This window comes from Carcharodon carcharias, chromosome 27, assembly GCF_017639515.1.
Source record: "Carcharodon carcharias isolate sCarCar2 chromosome 27, sCarCar2.pri, whole genome shotgun sequence".
In the NCBI taxonomy this organism is placed as follows: Eukaryota; Metazoa; Chordata; class Chondrichthyes; order Lamniformes; family Lamnidae; genus Carcharodon; species Carcharodon carcharias.
This window is the reverse complement of record NC_054493.1, coordinates 16,614,237-16,630,044: the sequence shown is the minus strand read 5'-3', so window position 1 is coordinate 16,630,044 and position 15,808 is coordinate 16,614,237. Positions and strand designations below refer to the sequence as shown.

Sequence of the window (15,808 nt, the reverse complement as noted above, 5' to 3'; positions counted from 1 at the left end):
TCTGAAAGAACAGCCACCAATCGTGGAGCGATTAAAGTCAGGAATGTTCAATAGGCTGGAATTAGATTGGCGCAAAGATCTTGGAGGGTTATGTGGTTGGAGGAGATTACAGAGATGGGGATGATCACAAACATGGAGGAATTTGAAAACGAGGATGAGAATTTTAAAATTTTGGTGCTTCTTAAACAGGAACCATTGTAGGTCAGCGAGCACAGGGGAGATGGGTGAAACAAGGCTTGGTATGAGTAAGGATATGGACAGCAGACTGTTGGATCACAACAAGATTATCATGAGCTTGAATGTGGAGGTCGGCCAGCAGTGCGTTAGGATGGTTAAATCCAGTGGTAACAAAAGAATGGATGAGAGTTTCTGAAGCAGAGGAGTTGACACTAGAGAGGAGTCGGGTGATGTTATTGCAGTGGAAATAGCGATGGTGCAGTCATGTGGTTGGAAGCTGAATTTGGGGTGAAACCTGACACTGAGGTTGTGAACAGTCTGGTTCAGCCTCAAACAGTTCCCAGGGAGAGGGATGGAGTCAGTGGCTAGGAAGTGAAGTTTGTAGCGGGGACTGAAGACAATGGCTTCAGTCTTGTCAATATTTAATTGGAGGCAAGTTCTCCTCATCCAGTACTGGATGTCAGACAAGTCAGGACGGTTTGTGAGTCAGAGCAGAATTTGTAGGTGATGATGTTCGCATACACTGCTACCCTGGTCCTTTGAGGTGGTGGAGGTTGAGGGTTTGGGAGATTCTGTCAAACTTCTGGTTGAGTTGTGGAAATCTCTCTCCTCCACCCCTGCCTCTTCCATCTCTCTCTCTTTCTCTCTCTCCACTCCCACAGAGGCTGGAGTCTAGTATAGGCCCAGACTGGGTGGCAGGTTCCCATTTGGGCTTTTATGACAATCCAGCGGTTTTCATGGTCACTTTTTCCTAGTGCCGGCCCCACAGATGACCAGATTCATTCAGCTCAATTTCTCAGCCTGCCTTTCTGTTTTTGTGGGTTCTCTTTCACTCCCTTTTTTCTGTTTTAAATCAATTTCACAGGGTATTAGAAGGGGAGGATTTGCAGTTGGGAAACTGAAACCAAACATCATATCAGGATCTGACAGAGTCGCCCAATTTAATGTAACTTGAATATAAGTGGATTTTGAACATGGAAGGAAAAAGTACTATTCACATTGAGGAGAAACCGTACTCATGTTCTCTGTGTGGACGAGGCTTCAGGCAATTGTCTGTCCTGTTGAAACACAAGTGCAGTCACAGTGGAGAGAATCCGTGGGAATGTGGGGACTGTGAGGAAAGATTCAGTTATCCATCTGAGCTGGAAATTCACCTACACAGTCACACTGGGGAGAGGCCGTTCACCTGCTCCGAGTGTGAGAAGGGATTCACTGAGTTATCCGCTCTGCTGATACACCAGCGAGTTCACACTGACGAGAGACCTTTTAAATGCCAGACTGCGAGAAGTGCTATAAAGGTTCCAGGGAACTGATGTCCCATCAACGTGTTCACACTGATGAGAGACCGTTCAGGTGCTCTCACTGTGGGATTGGGTTCAGGTGGTCATCTCAACTCACTGAACACCAGCGAATTCACACTGGGGAGAGGCCGTTCACCTGCTCTGCGTGCGAGAAGGGATTCACTCGGTCATCCCACCTCATGGCTCACCAGCAAGTTCACACTGATGAGAGAACTTTGAAATGCTCAGATTGCGGGAAGTGCTGAAAAAGCTCCAGCAATCTAATGTCCCATCAACGTGTTCACAGTGAGGGAAGACCTTTTAAATGCGCAGACTGTGGGAAGTGCTATAAAAGTTCCAGGGAACTGATGTCCTATCAACATGTTCACACTGATGAGAGACCATTCAGGTGCTCTCACTGCGGGACTGGGTTCAGGCGATCGTCTCAACTCACTGTACACCAGCGAATTCACACTGGGGACAGGCCATTCACCTGGTCAGAGTTTGGGAAGAGATTCATTCAGAAATCCAACCTCCTGGAGCACCAGCGAGTTCACAAATGACTGCAGGAGTTGGGTTTTGCTGTTAATCACATCAGGACACCACCATGTTCATCAGGGTCTGTTTCTGTTGATGTTAATAAACTCCAGCCCAGTTACAGGTGTTAATATTCTGAACACAATTCGATAAAATGTAGTTGTGTCAGACACAGTCTGGCAAATCTCTTCAATATCTCTAAAACAAGCTAACTCCTTTTCAAGAGCTCTCGCTCTCCCCTGTCTCCTCCTCCTTCTCCAGCAACAAGTGCGAGGAGCTCAAGGACTTTTTAGTCACTGAGATTAAGCTGTGTCTGCTGCCCCAGCCACATCCCTCCCTTCCCCTAGCCCACCAGGCCAAACTACCTCCAAAGTTCTGCTCTGTCTGAGCTCTGAAATCATATCTTTCTCCAGTTTCTCTCCTATCTCCCGTCATTCCCTGTCAGAACTCATCATGTCCGTGAGACCTTCTACTCCCTTGACCCTATTCCCACTAAACTGCTGACCATCCAGCTTCTCCATGGTACCTGATATTGTTAGTGGTTCTCTTTCTCCTCTGGTACTGTCCCCCTCACTTTTAAATCCACCATCATCACCATCCTGAGAAAAAACAACTCTTGACCCCATGTCCTCACACACTACCCATCCCCTCTCCAACCTCCCTTTCATCTCCAAAGTTCTTGAACTTGGTGTCCCCCAAGGATCTATCCTTGGTCCTTCCTATTCCTCATCTTCTTGCTGCCACTAGGTGACATCATCCAAAAGCACCATGTTAGTTTTCACTTGTACACTGCAGGGTCCTACTGCCTGGGAGCTGAGGTATCCTGGACAACAGGTTTTTAAACAACTTTACCCACTCTCAGGCTGCAGGTGATGTTTGCAGCCAAGAAGAGTCCATGGACCATGTATATATTCACTTGGAGAGGTTGCAGTCCCTGAAGGGGCTGCCCTTCAACTTTTGGTTACACTTCAGCCCCATGCTCCTAATCTTAGGCTGCTCAGTGTGGAAGAGGGTGGGTAAGTTGGAGAACCTTCTCCTGGGCCTGCTGTTGGGCCTGGTTAAAACAGCAATTTATAGCACCTGGATGAGCATGGCCCATGGAGGGGGATAGTCACACTGTCTGAACTAAGCATAAGAAATAAGAGCAGGAGAAGGCCAATCGGCCCATCGAACCTGCTCCGCCATTGAACGCAATCATGGCTGAACGGATTGGGGCCATAACTCTACTTTCTTGCCTTCCCCATAAGAGGCTGCTGGCCTCTCTTCCATGCACTTGTCCAGGTCCATGTGGCCCTGGAGAGGTAGCATGCAGTGTCTATCGGTACAGTTGGTACCTTCCATCACCAGTGGGTATCGCAGGGTACAGAGTGTCTCAGACACAGGAAACAACATTCTGGTTAGTTAAGAAGGTTCTCTTGGCTCTCTTTGGGACTTTGTTTCTGATTTTGGGCTCTTTTTGTTTCATTGGACAACATGTTTGGGGGAACAAGAGAAAAAAAAATGTTCCATAGAAACTAGAATTCTCTGTTCTCAATTTCTATCCTGAAGTGACAGTGATAACTTTTGTAAACCTTGATTACAGGATATTAGAAGGAGATGATTTACAGACAGGGACCTCAAACTAAACATCACACTGAGATCTGACAGATTCACTCGATTCATCAGGACCTGAATATCATTGGTCATTGAATGTGGAAAGAGAAATGTTTGTTCTGTCTGTGGGAGAACATTTCAAAGATCAGTGTGACTGGAAAATTACTGAGACACACACACCCGAGTGAGAGTGTTCCAGTGAACTGACTGTGGAAAGAGCTTTAACCAGTTACGCAGCCTGAAAAACATCACACCATTCACAGTGGGGAGAAACCGTACATATGTACAGTGTGAACAAAGCTTTAACTGATCGTCCAACCTAGAGAGACACAAGTAGACCTGCACCACGGGGAAACCGTGGAAATGTGGGGACTGTGGGAAGGGATTCATTTGCCCATCCCAGCTGGAAGCTCATCGACGCACTCACACAGGGGAGAGACCGTACACCTGCTCCGTGTGTGGGAAGGGATTCACTCTGATGTCCAGCCTTCAGTTACACCAGCGAGTTCACACTGACGAGAGGCCTTTTAAATGCTCTGACTGTGGGAAAAGCTTTAAAATCTCACCGGATCTAATTAAACACCAGCTTGTTCACACTGATGAGAGACCGTTCAGTTGTTCTCAATGTGAGAAGAGATTCAGACAGTCGTCTCACCTCATTCAACACCAGCGAGTTCACACCGGGGAGAGGCCGTACACCTGCTCCGTGTGTGGGAAGGGATTTAATTCATCATCCAACCTGGTGACACATCAGCGGGTTCACACAGGGGAGAAGATATTCACCTGCTCTTTGTGTGGGAAGGGGTTTTCTCAGTCATCGAACCTGCTGAGACACCAGCAAGTTCACACTGGGGAGAGGCCATTCACCTGCTCTGTGTGTGGTAAGAGATTTTCTCGATCGTCTCACTTGCTGACACACCAGCGAGTTCACAAGTGACTGCAGAGGTTGGACTCTGCTGTTAATAATTCCCTTGTTTTGTGTTGTTAGTAACACCTGTAACTGGGTTGGAGTTTAACGTTCTGGATATCTGTCAAATAAATCAGTGTTTGATGAAAGCAGACAGCGCTGTTGTAAGAACATAAGGGATAGGAGCAGGATTAGACTGGACGACCTGTCATGCCTGCTCTGCCATTCAATACGATCATGGCTGATTTCAGCCTCAAATCCACTTGCCTGCCCATTCCTCATAACCCTCAGTTCCCCGAGAGACCAAAATTCTGTCTGTCTCAAGCTTCAATATATTTAATGATAGAAACTGAAAATGAAAGTTTACAGGACAGAAGGAGGCCATATGGCCCATCATGTCAGTGCCAGCCCAATCCCACTTTCCACCTTGTGGTCTGTAACCTTGTAGATTACAGCACATCAAGTATCAATCCAAGCACTTTTCAGATGTGATGACAGTCTCTGCCCCACCACTCTTTTCAAATTTCTAACACTTCTGTAGGTAAGATATTGGGACTGTTGTCTAACACAGTCCACACACACTGACTGACAGTCTCAATAAAGACTGATAGACTTGCAATCCATTGTTAACAAATGGAGTTGGGATCTTTGTAAATTAAGAAAGGAAATGCATTGAAAGGTGTCAAACAGTTGATGAACAGATTGGGGGCATCATCCCCCTTTGATTTCTATTTCTGATACCAGGAAACAGAAAGAGGGAATTTCAACAAGACAGAAACAGACTCCAGGATTGAGAGATCACACTTCAGGTCAACACGTCTGTCAGCTTTTTACACAAACCTCAGTATGGTTAACCTTTCAGCAGCTGCAGCACTGATTGAAGTAGCCAGCAGTTTCACATGTCTTGTGTTTGTACTTATTGTCAAAATTAAAATCAAAAGCGCTCATTACTGCTCATCAATATGCAAACACTGCGAATGAACACACTTAAATTCCAACATACTTGATTTTCTTTGAGAGTAGGTTTCCTTCCGAGTTGGACACACATCCTGTTACCTGGATTAATCCAGAGAAGACACACGCCCTGTTGCCTAGTTTCCCTCTGGAGAGGACACACGTCCTCTTTGCTGTGCCACATTTTCCTCCCCTGACAATCACTCCAAAAGCAGACAGCTCCTATGGCTAAGAGAATAAGAAAGCAGTCTGGTCCCAGAATGGGACTCTCCCAGTCCCAGCTGGACATTCAGCAGTGAGTGTGTCTGTGACAGCAGCCTGGCAGGGACCTTCTTCTCATTTTCTCTCTCCAAGTAAAGAGATCCATGTCCTTTATTCCATTTCTCTATGCTCAGCATTGCTGAGATACAGGATTCAGTCGGGTCTGGATTTGGACTTGTGTACTTCCACTGTACGGCATCTTCTTGGATCAAAACACTTTGAGTTTGCAGTTATTTCTGAGGAGCAGAAAAGTCTATGTCAGAGGGGTTCAAACACTGACACTCTTTCCTTCCCCCTCCCTCCCTCCAATTTTGTACTGGCACCTTCCTCTCTCACCCCAGCTCCCATGTCCTCCCCCTTCAATACCATTTACCATCTCTTATTGTCTTTCTGATATGCTTTAAGGGGCTGAAAGCCACTGCACCGTGTAGAAAGGAATTCCTGCACACAGGGCGGAGCCGTGTTTAATCACTCGATAGAGCAGCCACTGCATGCAGCAGTCAGCAATGACATGGGGAGGCACTAAAGAGCAGGGTGAGAATGGGAGCAGTGCTGAGGATCGGACAGAAATAGTGCATTGTTTATATTGGCTGAAAAGCCAATGTTCATCGGGCAGTTCTGAACTTTGGGACATCATTTTGGTTTCTCAGGTCTTGGAGAAAAACATTTGACCGTATAAACTTACCTGAATGGTTAATATTTCCAATGTGATTCCTTCAGAGTGAATACTTGCTGCAACATAGAAGCTCCAAATGGAATTTTCTGACGTTAAACTGATGGTGTGAATATGGTTTGCACTCAGTAATCTTCCCCCACCACCTTAAATAGTGTTAGAGACATCAGGCTGCATGACACCTCTTACAAACTTACCAACTTTGGGACATAGACTGAACAGTTGCAGTGGATGCAGATGGAAACAGATTCAGAAAAAAAACAGTATTGAAGTAAATAATAAGGAAAATATCGAAAGATAAATAACAGTGAGGAATGCTGAATGCAGGAGTGGAACAAAACTGAGAAAGATTGTTAGAATAAATCAGCCTGGGGGACAATCAGCTGCAAGGTATTTGACTAAAATAAATATGTTTGAGGTAACAATATGATATGCACAAAGAATTCCAATTTATGTTATCTTTCAAACAGATCTAACAAAGCGCAGATCAGATTGATCCAGAAAATCTGCTGTTTTAAACCTTATGGGTGTGAAACCATGAGATGGACCATTTATCAGAGCGAGATTTACATTTGTAAAATATGTGCACTTCAATTTTTACTGCGTGGAAATTATTGCAGTGTTTTGGAGACTAAATTGCAGACACATGCAGACTTGTCAAGAGTGACTCAAGTTACCCAGCATTACCTGAGGGGGAGAATGTACCCTATCCACACCACATGAGAGCAGTGTGCAGGTGCAGTGCCACCCAGTGGAGAATGTCTCCTATCAACACCACAGGAGAGCAGTGTGCAGGTACAGTGCCACCCAGTGTTTGGAGCGTCTGCCGTGTAAGTGGAGAGTGGCTTGTTTGTCATATCTGAAGCTGGTAAAAGAGCAAAGGGAATGATAGAACAGGCGGGTGGACAGGGAGGCTTCATAAACACGATGAAGGGTACAAGCCCCGAATAGGGTTCTAGCATCACGCCTTCATGTGGCAGCAGCCTGAGGGTTTCTTCCAGTGACAGGCCCAGGTTCACAGCACCATCTTTATCATGGGCAATTTGCAGCAGGGTGCATGCATGGTCATCTTGGACCAGGTATGGGGCAAGAATGTTGTGAGTTTCTATCCTGGACTGACAGGGATGGATTTTAGAAACTCCTTTTACAGGAGGTTAGAAGGGAAAGATTTCCAGGCCAGAATCTCAAACCAAACATCACATCAAGATCTGACAGAGACATTTAATTGTTTTTTATTCATTCACACCTACATACTGTCATGCTTGAAATGAAAGGAGCTGCAACCTGTTTCCAGGATATCTCTGTTTTATTGATATGTGCCAGCATAACTAAAATGCATCACCTTGAATATCCACATGAATGCAATCCTGACAGTTACTCATTGAATCGATTCACTGAGTCACCTCTCTGCTGAGTTCACATGTGAGTTCAGGGGTTGGATTCTGGTGTTGTTGCTGCTGCTTTTGGGGGCTCTCGATTCCTCACCAATTTCCATTCCCCTTATTTCCAGTGGATAATGGAGGGTCTGTGCACTTGGGTTTCTGCATAATTTGGTTAACAAGTGTATTGATAACCCTCACCAAGGACCCCACGCCTCCCGCCCTAGCCGTCCCAATCTCCCCATCAGATCAAGTATATGACGATTAGCTAATTTGGATAGTCAATGTCGTCCTTTTTACCCAACATTCCCCGCGGTGGAGAATGTCCCTATCCACTCCACAAGGGACCAGTGCGCAGGCGCACCTGGATGGGAGCATGCGCAATGTGAGTCTCGGTGATAGGGAGCTGTTTGTTTCTCATCACTGCAGTCGCTAAGCAGAAAGCGGCGGCGAAGGGAGCGATGGAACCGGAGAGTGGACGGGATGGTTTGTAAATACCTGGTGTAAGTTGCAGCCTCGAATAGGAACCTGCAAATCCTGCGTTTGAAGCTCCAGGATTTCACCCGCGAACAGGCCCAGATTAATGGCTTCCATTTTGTTTCAGCGGGGATCAGTGCGTATGCGGGGTCATGTTGACGAGTCAGAGAATGGGCGGGGCTTCGGGCTTCCAGTTAAGCGGAGAGAAAATGATTGATTTTATTGTCAGTCTGCAGACAGGAGCTGGAGAACTGAACCCAGGCAGAGGAGAGGGAGGGAGGGAGAAAGAAAACTGGGAGTGGATGAAAGAAATGTTGGAGATGGGTTTGGATTTCAGCCCAGGAAGGAGGGAGAGTGTGTGGGGTGGGGATTTACAGCTTTGGGGGAACAAGAGAGGAAAAAATGTTCCATAGAAACTAGAATTGTCTGTTCTGAATTTCTATCCTGTACCTACATTGATGGCTTGTGTAAACTCCTTTTACAGGATATTGGAAGGGGAGGATTTACAGACAGGAACTTCAAACCAAATATCACATCAACATCTGACAGAGGCACTTGATTCATCAGGATCTCATATCATCAGCCTTCAAATGTGGAAGAAGGAATGTTTCTCTCTTCTGTCTGTGGGAAAAGATTTCAAACATCAGTGTGACTGGAAAAACACCGAGACACAGACACCCAAATGAGGGTGTTCCAGTGCACTGACCGTGGTAAGAACTTTAACCAGTTACATAGCCTGAAAAAGAAAATTGCACAATTCACATTGGGGAGAAACTGTACACGTGTTTGTGTGTGAATGAGGCTTCAACTGATTGTCCAACCTGGAGAGACACAAGGACACAGGTACCATGGAGAAACCATGGAAATGTGAGGACTGCGGGAAGGGATTCAACTATCCATCCCGGCTGGAATACCATCGACACAGTCACACTGGGGAGAGGCCATGGAAATGTGAGGACTGTGGTAAAGGATTCAATTCTCGATACCAGCTAGAAAACCATCAACGCAGTCACACTGGGGAGAGGCCGTTCACCTGTTCCGTGTGTGGAAAGGGATTTACTCAGTCAGCCTGTCTCATGTCCCACCAGCGAAGTCACACTGAGGAGAGACCATTCAGCTGCACTTCCTGTGGAAAGAGCTTCAGGCATTCATCCCATCTCAGTAAACACCAGCGAATTCACACTGGAGAGAGATTGTTCACCTGCTCTGTGTGTGGGAAGAGATTCACTGTCTCCTCTGACCTGCTGAAACACCAGCGAATTCATACAGGGGAGAGGCCATTCACTTGCTCAGTATGTGGGAAGGGATTCACTCAGTCAGCCAACCTGGTGGTACACCAGCGAATTCACACTGAGGAGAGGCCTTTCAGTTGCACTTACTGTGGAAAAAGATTAAGATCATCATCCGAACTCACGGCACACCAGCGAGTTCACACTGGGGAGAAACCATTCACCTGCTCTGTGTGTGGGAAGGGATTCTCCCAGTCATCCCACTGCCTGATACACCAGCGAGTTCACACTGAGGAGAGGCCATTCAGCTGCACTTCTTGTGGAAAGAGATTCAGGCATGCAGGCAACCTCAAAGCACACCAGCGAGTTCACACTGGGGAGAAACCGTTCACCTGCTCTGTGTGTGGGAAGGGATTCCATTGGTCATCCAGCCTGTTGATGCATCAGCGAGTTCATAAATGACAGCAAAGATTGGATTCTGCAGTTATTGCTGCTGTTAATCACATCCAGGATTGATAGTCTGACAATATATGGCTTGTTTCTATAATTAACAATCCCTAGAACTGGCTGGAGTTTAACATTCTGGAGATGTCACTGATATTCGGGGCTGCAGTGTCCCTTTTTAAAAGCACCATCTGTGAACTTTCCCCTTAATTCCAGAACTCTCAAAAGGAACTCATTTACAATAAAATTATGAACATTTACTTCAACCCTAACTTGATCTTTGGTGCAAAATCTAAAATTCAGTGTCTGAAAAGCTCCACTGATTAACATTTCCAATTAGAAAGTGCTGATTAATCCTTGTTGACAATTCTTACTGACTTACACGTTCTTCACAGTAGCACCTCCATTATGAATTTAAGTTTTGAAGGAACATCAAACAAGACAGTAAAAATATTTTACAGGCACATCAAGAAAAGCTTCATCAATCAACATTGATATTGATGAAGTTTGGAAGTTGCTGATTTCAATAATTTCTGACACAGCAGCAGCAACATTTGGTAAAGGTGGAACCCACAACAAAGACTGGTTTGAGACCCAACAGTTAGAACACTGCATGACTTAAAGTTATCCAAGACAGTCATGCAAAAGGCAGGGAGATACTGTGCAAATAAACACTGGAATAGCCGACACCAAGAAATCCAAACTGCCTGTGACAGTGGAAATCTATGTGCAGTGCATGATGGGATCAAGAGGGCGCTTGGTCTGACCATCACCAAAGTTGCCCCCCTGAAATCGACAGATGGTGAAGTATTCACCGACAGAAGTAAACAGATGTCCTGCTGGGCTGAACATTACTCTGAGCTGTACCCAGTGAGACAGAAATCTTCCAGTCTCTGTTTGACTCTCTCCTGCAGCTTCCTGTCAGGGTTGAGTTAGATGCGAATCCTCATCACTTGAGCTGAAAAAGGCCATTTATTGTTCAGCAAGCAGTAAGGCACCTGGGAAGGATGGAATTCCAGCTGAACTACTGAAGCACGGAAAGTCCCATCTACTGCCACAATGTCATGACCTCCTTCTCTGTTGGGAAGTAGGATCTGTTCCACAGGACACGTGTGACACAAAAATCATCACAATAAACAAAAGCAAAGGTGACAGAGGAGATTGCAAGAACTACAGCGGCCTCTCACTCCTTAGTGTCACAAGGAAGATTTTCACTAGCATCATGCTTAAAAGGGGGTGGGGGGGTGGGCAATGACGTAATGGTATTGTTGCTGGACTAGTGACCAGGGTAATGCTCTGGGGACCTGGGTTTGAATCCTGCCATGGCAGATGGTAGAATTTGAGTTCAATTAAAATCTGGAATTAAAAATCTAATGATGACCATGAAACTATTGTCGATTGTTGTGAAAACCCATCTGGTTCACTAATGTCCTTTAGAAAAGGAAACCTTGCTGTCCTTACCTGGTCTGGCCTACGTGTGACTCCAGACCCACAGCAATGTGGTTGACTTTGAAATGCCCTTTGAACAAGGGCAATTCGGGATGGGCAATAAATGTTTGCCAAGCCAGCGATGCCCATGAACGAATGTAAAAAAAAACTTCATCTACTTGCAGACTGAGTGTATCCAGAAATATAGTGCGGTTTCTGTGCTGCCAGATCTACAGCAACCATGATCTTCTCCATACACCATACAAGAGAAGTGTAGGGAACTTTACCTTCCTATTGTAGATCTCAGTAAAGCATTTGATATCAGCAGGACAGGACTTTACAAGATTTGGGAGAAAATTGACTGTCCCCCAAAGCTGCTCAGTCTCATCCACTCCTTTCATGACAACGTGCAGTGACTGTACAGTTTGACGGCATCACTTCTGACGGGTTCAGGGTGAAGAATGGAGTGAAACAGACGCCTACACCGAAAACAACAGCCCACAATGACACCTGATCACCATGAATAACAATAACTTCTATCAGAGAGATGGAACAGGGAGATGTGATGTTGATGATGAGATGAGTCATGAGATAAGTACATTTAAAGTCCAGAAAGGGGTTGTTAAATCAGAGCTTCCCAAACTTTTTCCTGGTGTGACCCCATTTTAATGCCTCAGACTTCGTGTGACCCCAGAGTAAAAATTTGAGGGGACAAGAGTTATTGTGCGGGGTGGGGACGGGGCTTCAGCTATTGAGTCGGGGGGGAGGAGGATTATTAGCGTATTTGAACTCTGATTATTAATGTAATAGCATCCTGATTATTCACCTTATAGGATCCTGATTATTGAAACAATTGGAAAATGACTTGAATGTAATTGGATTCTGATTATTGAAGCCACAGAACTCTGATTATTAATGACATTCGAACATACGAATAAGGAGCAGGAATGGGCCACTCAGCACTTTGAGCCTACTCCACCAATCAATAAGATCAAGGCTGACCTGACTGTAACCTCCTGCCTACCCCAGATATCCTTTCACCCCCTTATCAAGAACCTATCTACTTCTCCTTGAAAACATTCAAAGATTCTGCTTCCTCTGCCTTTTGAGAAAGGGAGTTCCAAAGACTCACGACCTTCTGAGAAAAAAATTCTTCTCATCTCTGCCTTAAATGGGTGACCCCTTATTTTTAAACAGTGACCCCTAGTTCTAGTATCTCCCACAAGAGTAAACATCCTCTCCACAACTACCCTGTCAAGATCCCCCAGCATCTTATATGTTTCAATCAAGTCACCTCTTACTCTTCGAAACTCCAGCAGATACAAGTCTAGCCTGTCCAGTCTTTCCTCATAAGACAACCCACCCCTTACTGGTATTATTTTAGTTAACCTTCTCTGAACTGTTTCTAAAGTATTAGCATCTTTCCTTAAATAAGGAGACCAGTACTGTACACAGCAGTCCAGATGTGGTCTCATTAGTGTCCTGTACAATGAAGTACAACTGCCCTACTTTTGTATTCAATTCCCTCACAATAAATGATAACATTCTATTAGCTTTCCTAATTACTTGCTGTACCTGCATATTAGCCTTTTGTGATTCATGCACTAGGACACCCAGATCCCTCTGAATCTCAGAGCTCTGCAATCTCTCACCATTTAGATAATCTGCTTCTTTTTTATTCTTCCTGCCAACATGGTCAATTCCACATTTTCCCACATTATATTCCATTTGCCAGATCTTTTCCCACTCACTTAATCTATCTATGTCACCTTGTAGCCTCTTTACGTCCCTTCACAACATACATTCTTACCTATCTTTGTGTCATCATTGAAATAATTCTGATTATTAATGCGTTAATATCCAGATAATTGTAGTAATTTCCTGATTATTGAAGTAATAGGCAGCTGATTATTAATGTAATAGAATCCTGATTATTAATGCAATAGGGTTTCTCACGTGTCGGTGCAGACTCAATGGGCCAAAGGGCCTCTTCTACACTGTGATTCTGTAAGGGTCCTGATTATTAATGTAATAGGACACTGATTATTTATACCATAAGATCTGATTATTGATTGCCTAGGCACCAGACTATTAATGTAATAATATCCTGATTATTAATGTGTTGGGATCCTGAATCTTAAAGTATTTGGACTCTGATCATTAATGTAATAGGAACCTGAGCAATGATGTAATAGGATCCTCATTATTGATGCAATAATATTCTGATTATTAATGTAACAGTATCCTGATTAGTAATACATTATGATCCTAATTATTAATGTTTTCTTTAATTCTTTCATGGGATGTAGGCCAACATTTATTGCCCATCCCTAATTGCCCTTGAGAAGGTGGTGGTGAGCTGCCTTCTTAAAACCGCTGCAGTCCCTGTGGTCCAGGTACACCCACAGTGCTGACTTGTTTTTAGTGGTTTTGGTACAGCTTGAGTGGTTTGCTAGGCCACTTCAGAGGGCATTTAAGAGTCAACCACATTGCTGTAGGTCTGCAGTTACATGTAGGCCAGACCAGGTAAGGATGGCAGATTTCCTTCCCGAAAGGGCATCAGTGAACCAGACAATTGACAATAGTCATCATTAGACTTTTAATTCCAGATATTTTTACTGAATTCAAATTCCACCATCTGCTATAGTCCCCAGAGCACTACCCTGGGTCTGTGGGTTACTAGTCCAGTGACAATGCCACCATGCCATTGCCTCCCCCCACCCCGCACTGTTCTTAGGGCGTGAATGGTTCTAAATGAACACAAGAGCTTTCAGCTCCACATACTGTCCACAGGGGAGTTCTCCTGGTGCTGCGGGACCAACATTCGTGTTTTAACTAACACCACCAAAAAAACTGGATTTAATTGGTCACTTGTCTGATTGCTGCTTATGACGTTTTACTGTGTGCAAACTGGTTGATATGAAACAGTAACAACTTGTATTTATATAACACAATTAATGCAATAAAATATCCCAAGGCGCTTCAGAGGAGTTTCATAAAGAAATGTTTGGCACATAGGGCAACATTAAGGTGGATGGCCAAAACATTGATTGGAGAGGCAGATTTGAACAAGAATCTTTAATTTAGAGAGATGGAGAATTTAGGGAGGGAATTTCAGAGCTTCCTACCTAGGCCCTGCCACCAATGGTGGAGTAAATAAAATCAGGGATGTTCAAGAGGTCAGAATGAGAAGCGCAGATATCTCAGAGGGTGTGAAACTAGAGATTATAGAGATAGGGACGGATGAGTCCACGGAGGGATTTGAAAACAAGGATGCGAATTTTTAAATTAAGATGTTGCTTGACCAGGAGCCAATGTAGGTCAACGAGCACAGGGGGTGATGGGTAAATGGGACTTGGTGTGAGAAAGCACATGGGCAGCAGAGTTTTGAGTCATCACACGTTTCTATGTGGAGCTAGGGTGAATGTGAGTGTCTGGTCGGGAAGGTATTGGAATCATCCAGTCTAAAGGTAACTCGGACATGGATGAGGGTTTCAGCAGCAGATGAGCTGGGGGTGGGGTAGAGACTGACGACGTTATGGAGATTGAAATATCTGGTATTCGTGATGGTGTGGATGTGGTCAGAATGTCATTTTGGATTTAAATCTGACACCAAGATTGTGAAGAGTGTGTTTCAGTCTCAGACAGTTCCCAGGGAGAGGGATGGACTCAGTAGTTAGGGAACGGAATTTGTAGTGGTGACCGAAGGCAATAGCTTTGGTCTTCCCAATTTTTAATTGGAGGAAATTTCTGCTCATCCAGTACTGGATGTCGGATAAGAAGTTTGATAATTTAGTAACAGTGGAGGAATGGAGAGGGATGGTGGTGAGGTAGAGCTGGGCGTTGTCAGTGTACATGTGAAAACTAATATGTTGCTTTTGGATGATGTCACCAAATGGCAGCATGTAGATGAGAAATAGGAGGGGCCAAGGGTAGATCCTTGGGGGACACCAAGTTCAAGGACTTTGGAGAAGAAATGGAGGTTGGAAGTGGGGCAGTAATTTGCAGGGACAGGTGGGGGGGTGTGGTCAAGGGTTGTTTTTTTAGGATGGATGATGATGGTGGATTTAATGATAGATGAAAAGTACCAAGCGAGAGAGAGAACTGTTAACGATATCAGCTAACAGGGAGAAGCTGGGTGGTCAGCAGTTTATTGAGAATAGTGTGAAAGAAGCAAAAGGCAGGTCTCATGGACATGATGAGCTCCGGCAGGGATTGACAGGAGATAGGGGAGAAACTAGAGAAAGATGGGAATTCAGAGCTCTGACAATGGGGAACTTTAGAGGCAGATTGGCTCGGTGGGCGAGTGGAAGGGAGGAAAGCAGCAGAGGCAGCTGATCAGATTGTCTCCATCTCCGTGACAAAAGCTGCATGAGTTCCTCACACTTGTGGTTGGAGGTGAGGATGGAGGAGACTGGGAAGAGGGAGAGCACTTTTTTTATTCGTTCACAGGATGTGGGTTTCACTGG

General features: G+C 44.9%; 1 protein-coding gene across 1 annotated transcript; it reads left to right on the top strand.

Annotated features, from left to right (window-relative positions):
- Positions 1–253: 253 nt before the first annotated feature.
- Positions 254–11,231, top strand: LOC121270312 (zinc finger protein 271-like). The gene is made up of 5 exons (XM_041175616.1): positions 254–344; positions 2,742–2,812; positions 3,925–4,520; positions 8,366–8,462; positions 9,054–11,231. The coding sequence occupies exons 1-5, from the start codon at positions 254–256 to the stop codon at positions 9,927–9,929; spliced, it is 1,731 nt and encodes a 576-aa protein (XP_041031550.1). The 3' UTR covers positions 9,930–11,231.
- The last annotated feature ends 4,577 nt before the right edge of the window (positions 11,232–15,808 follow it).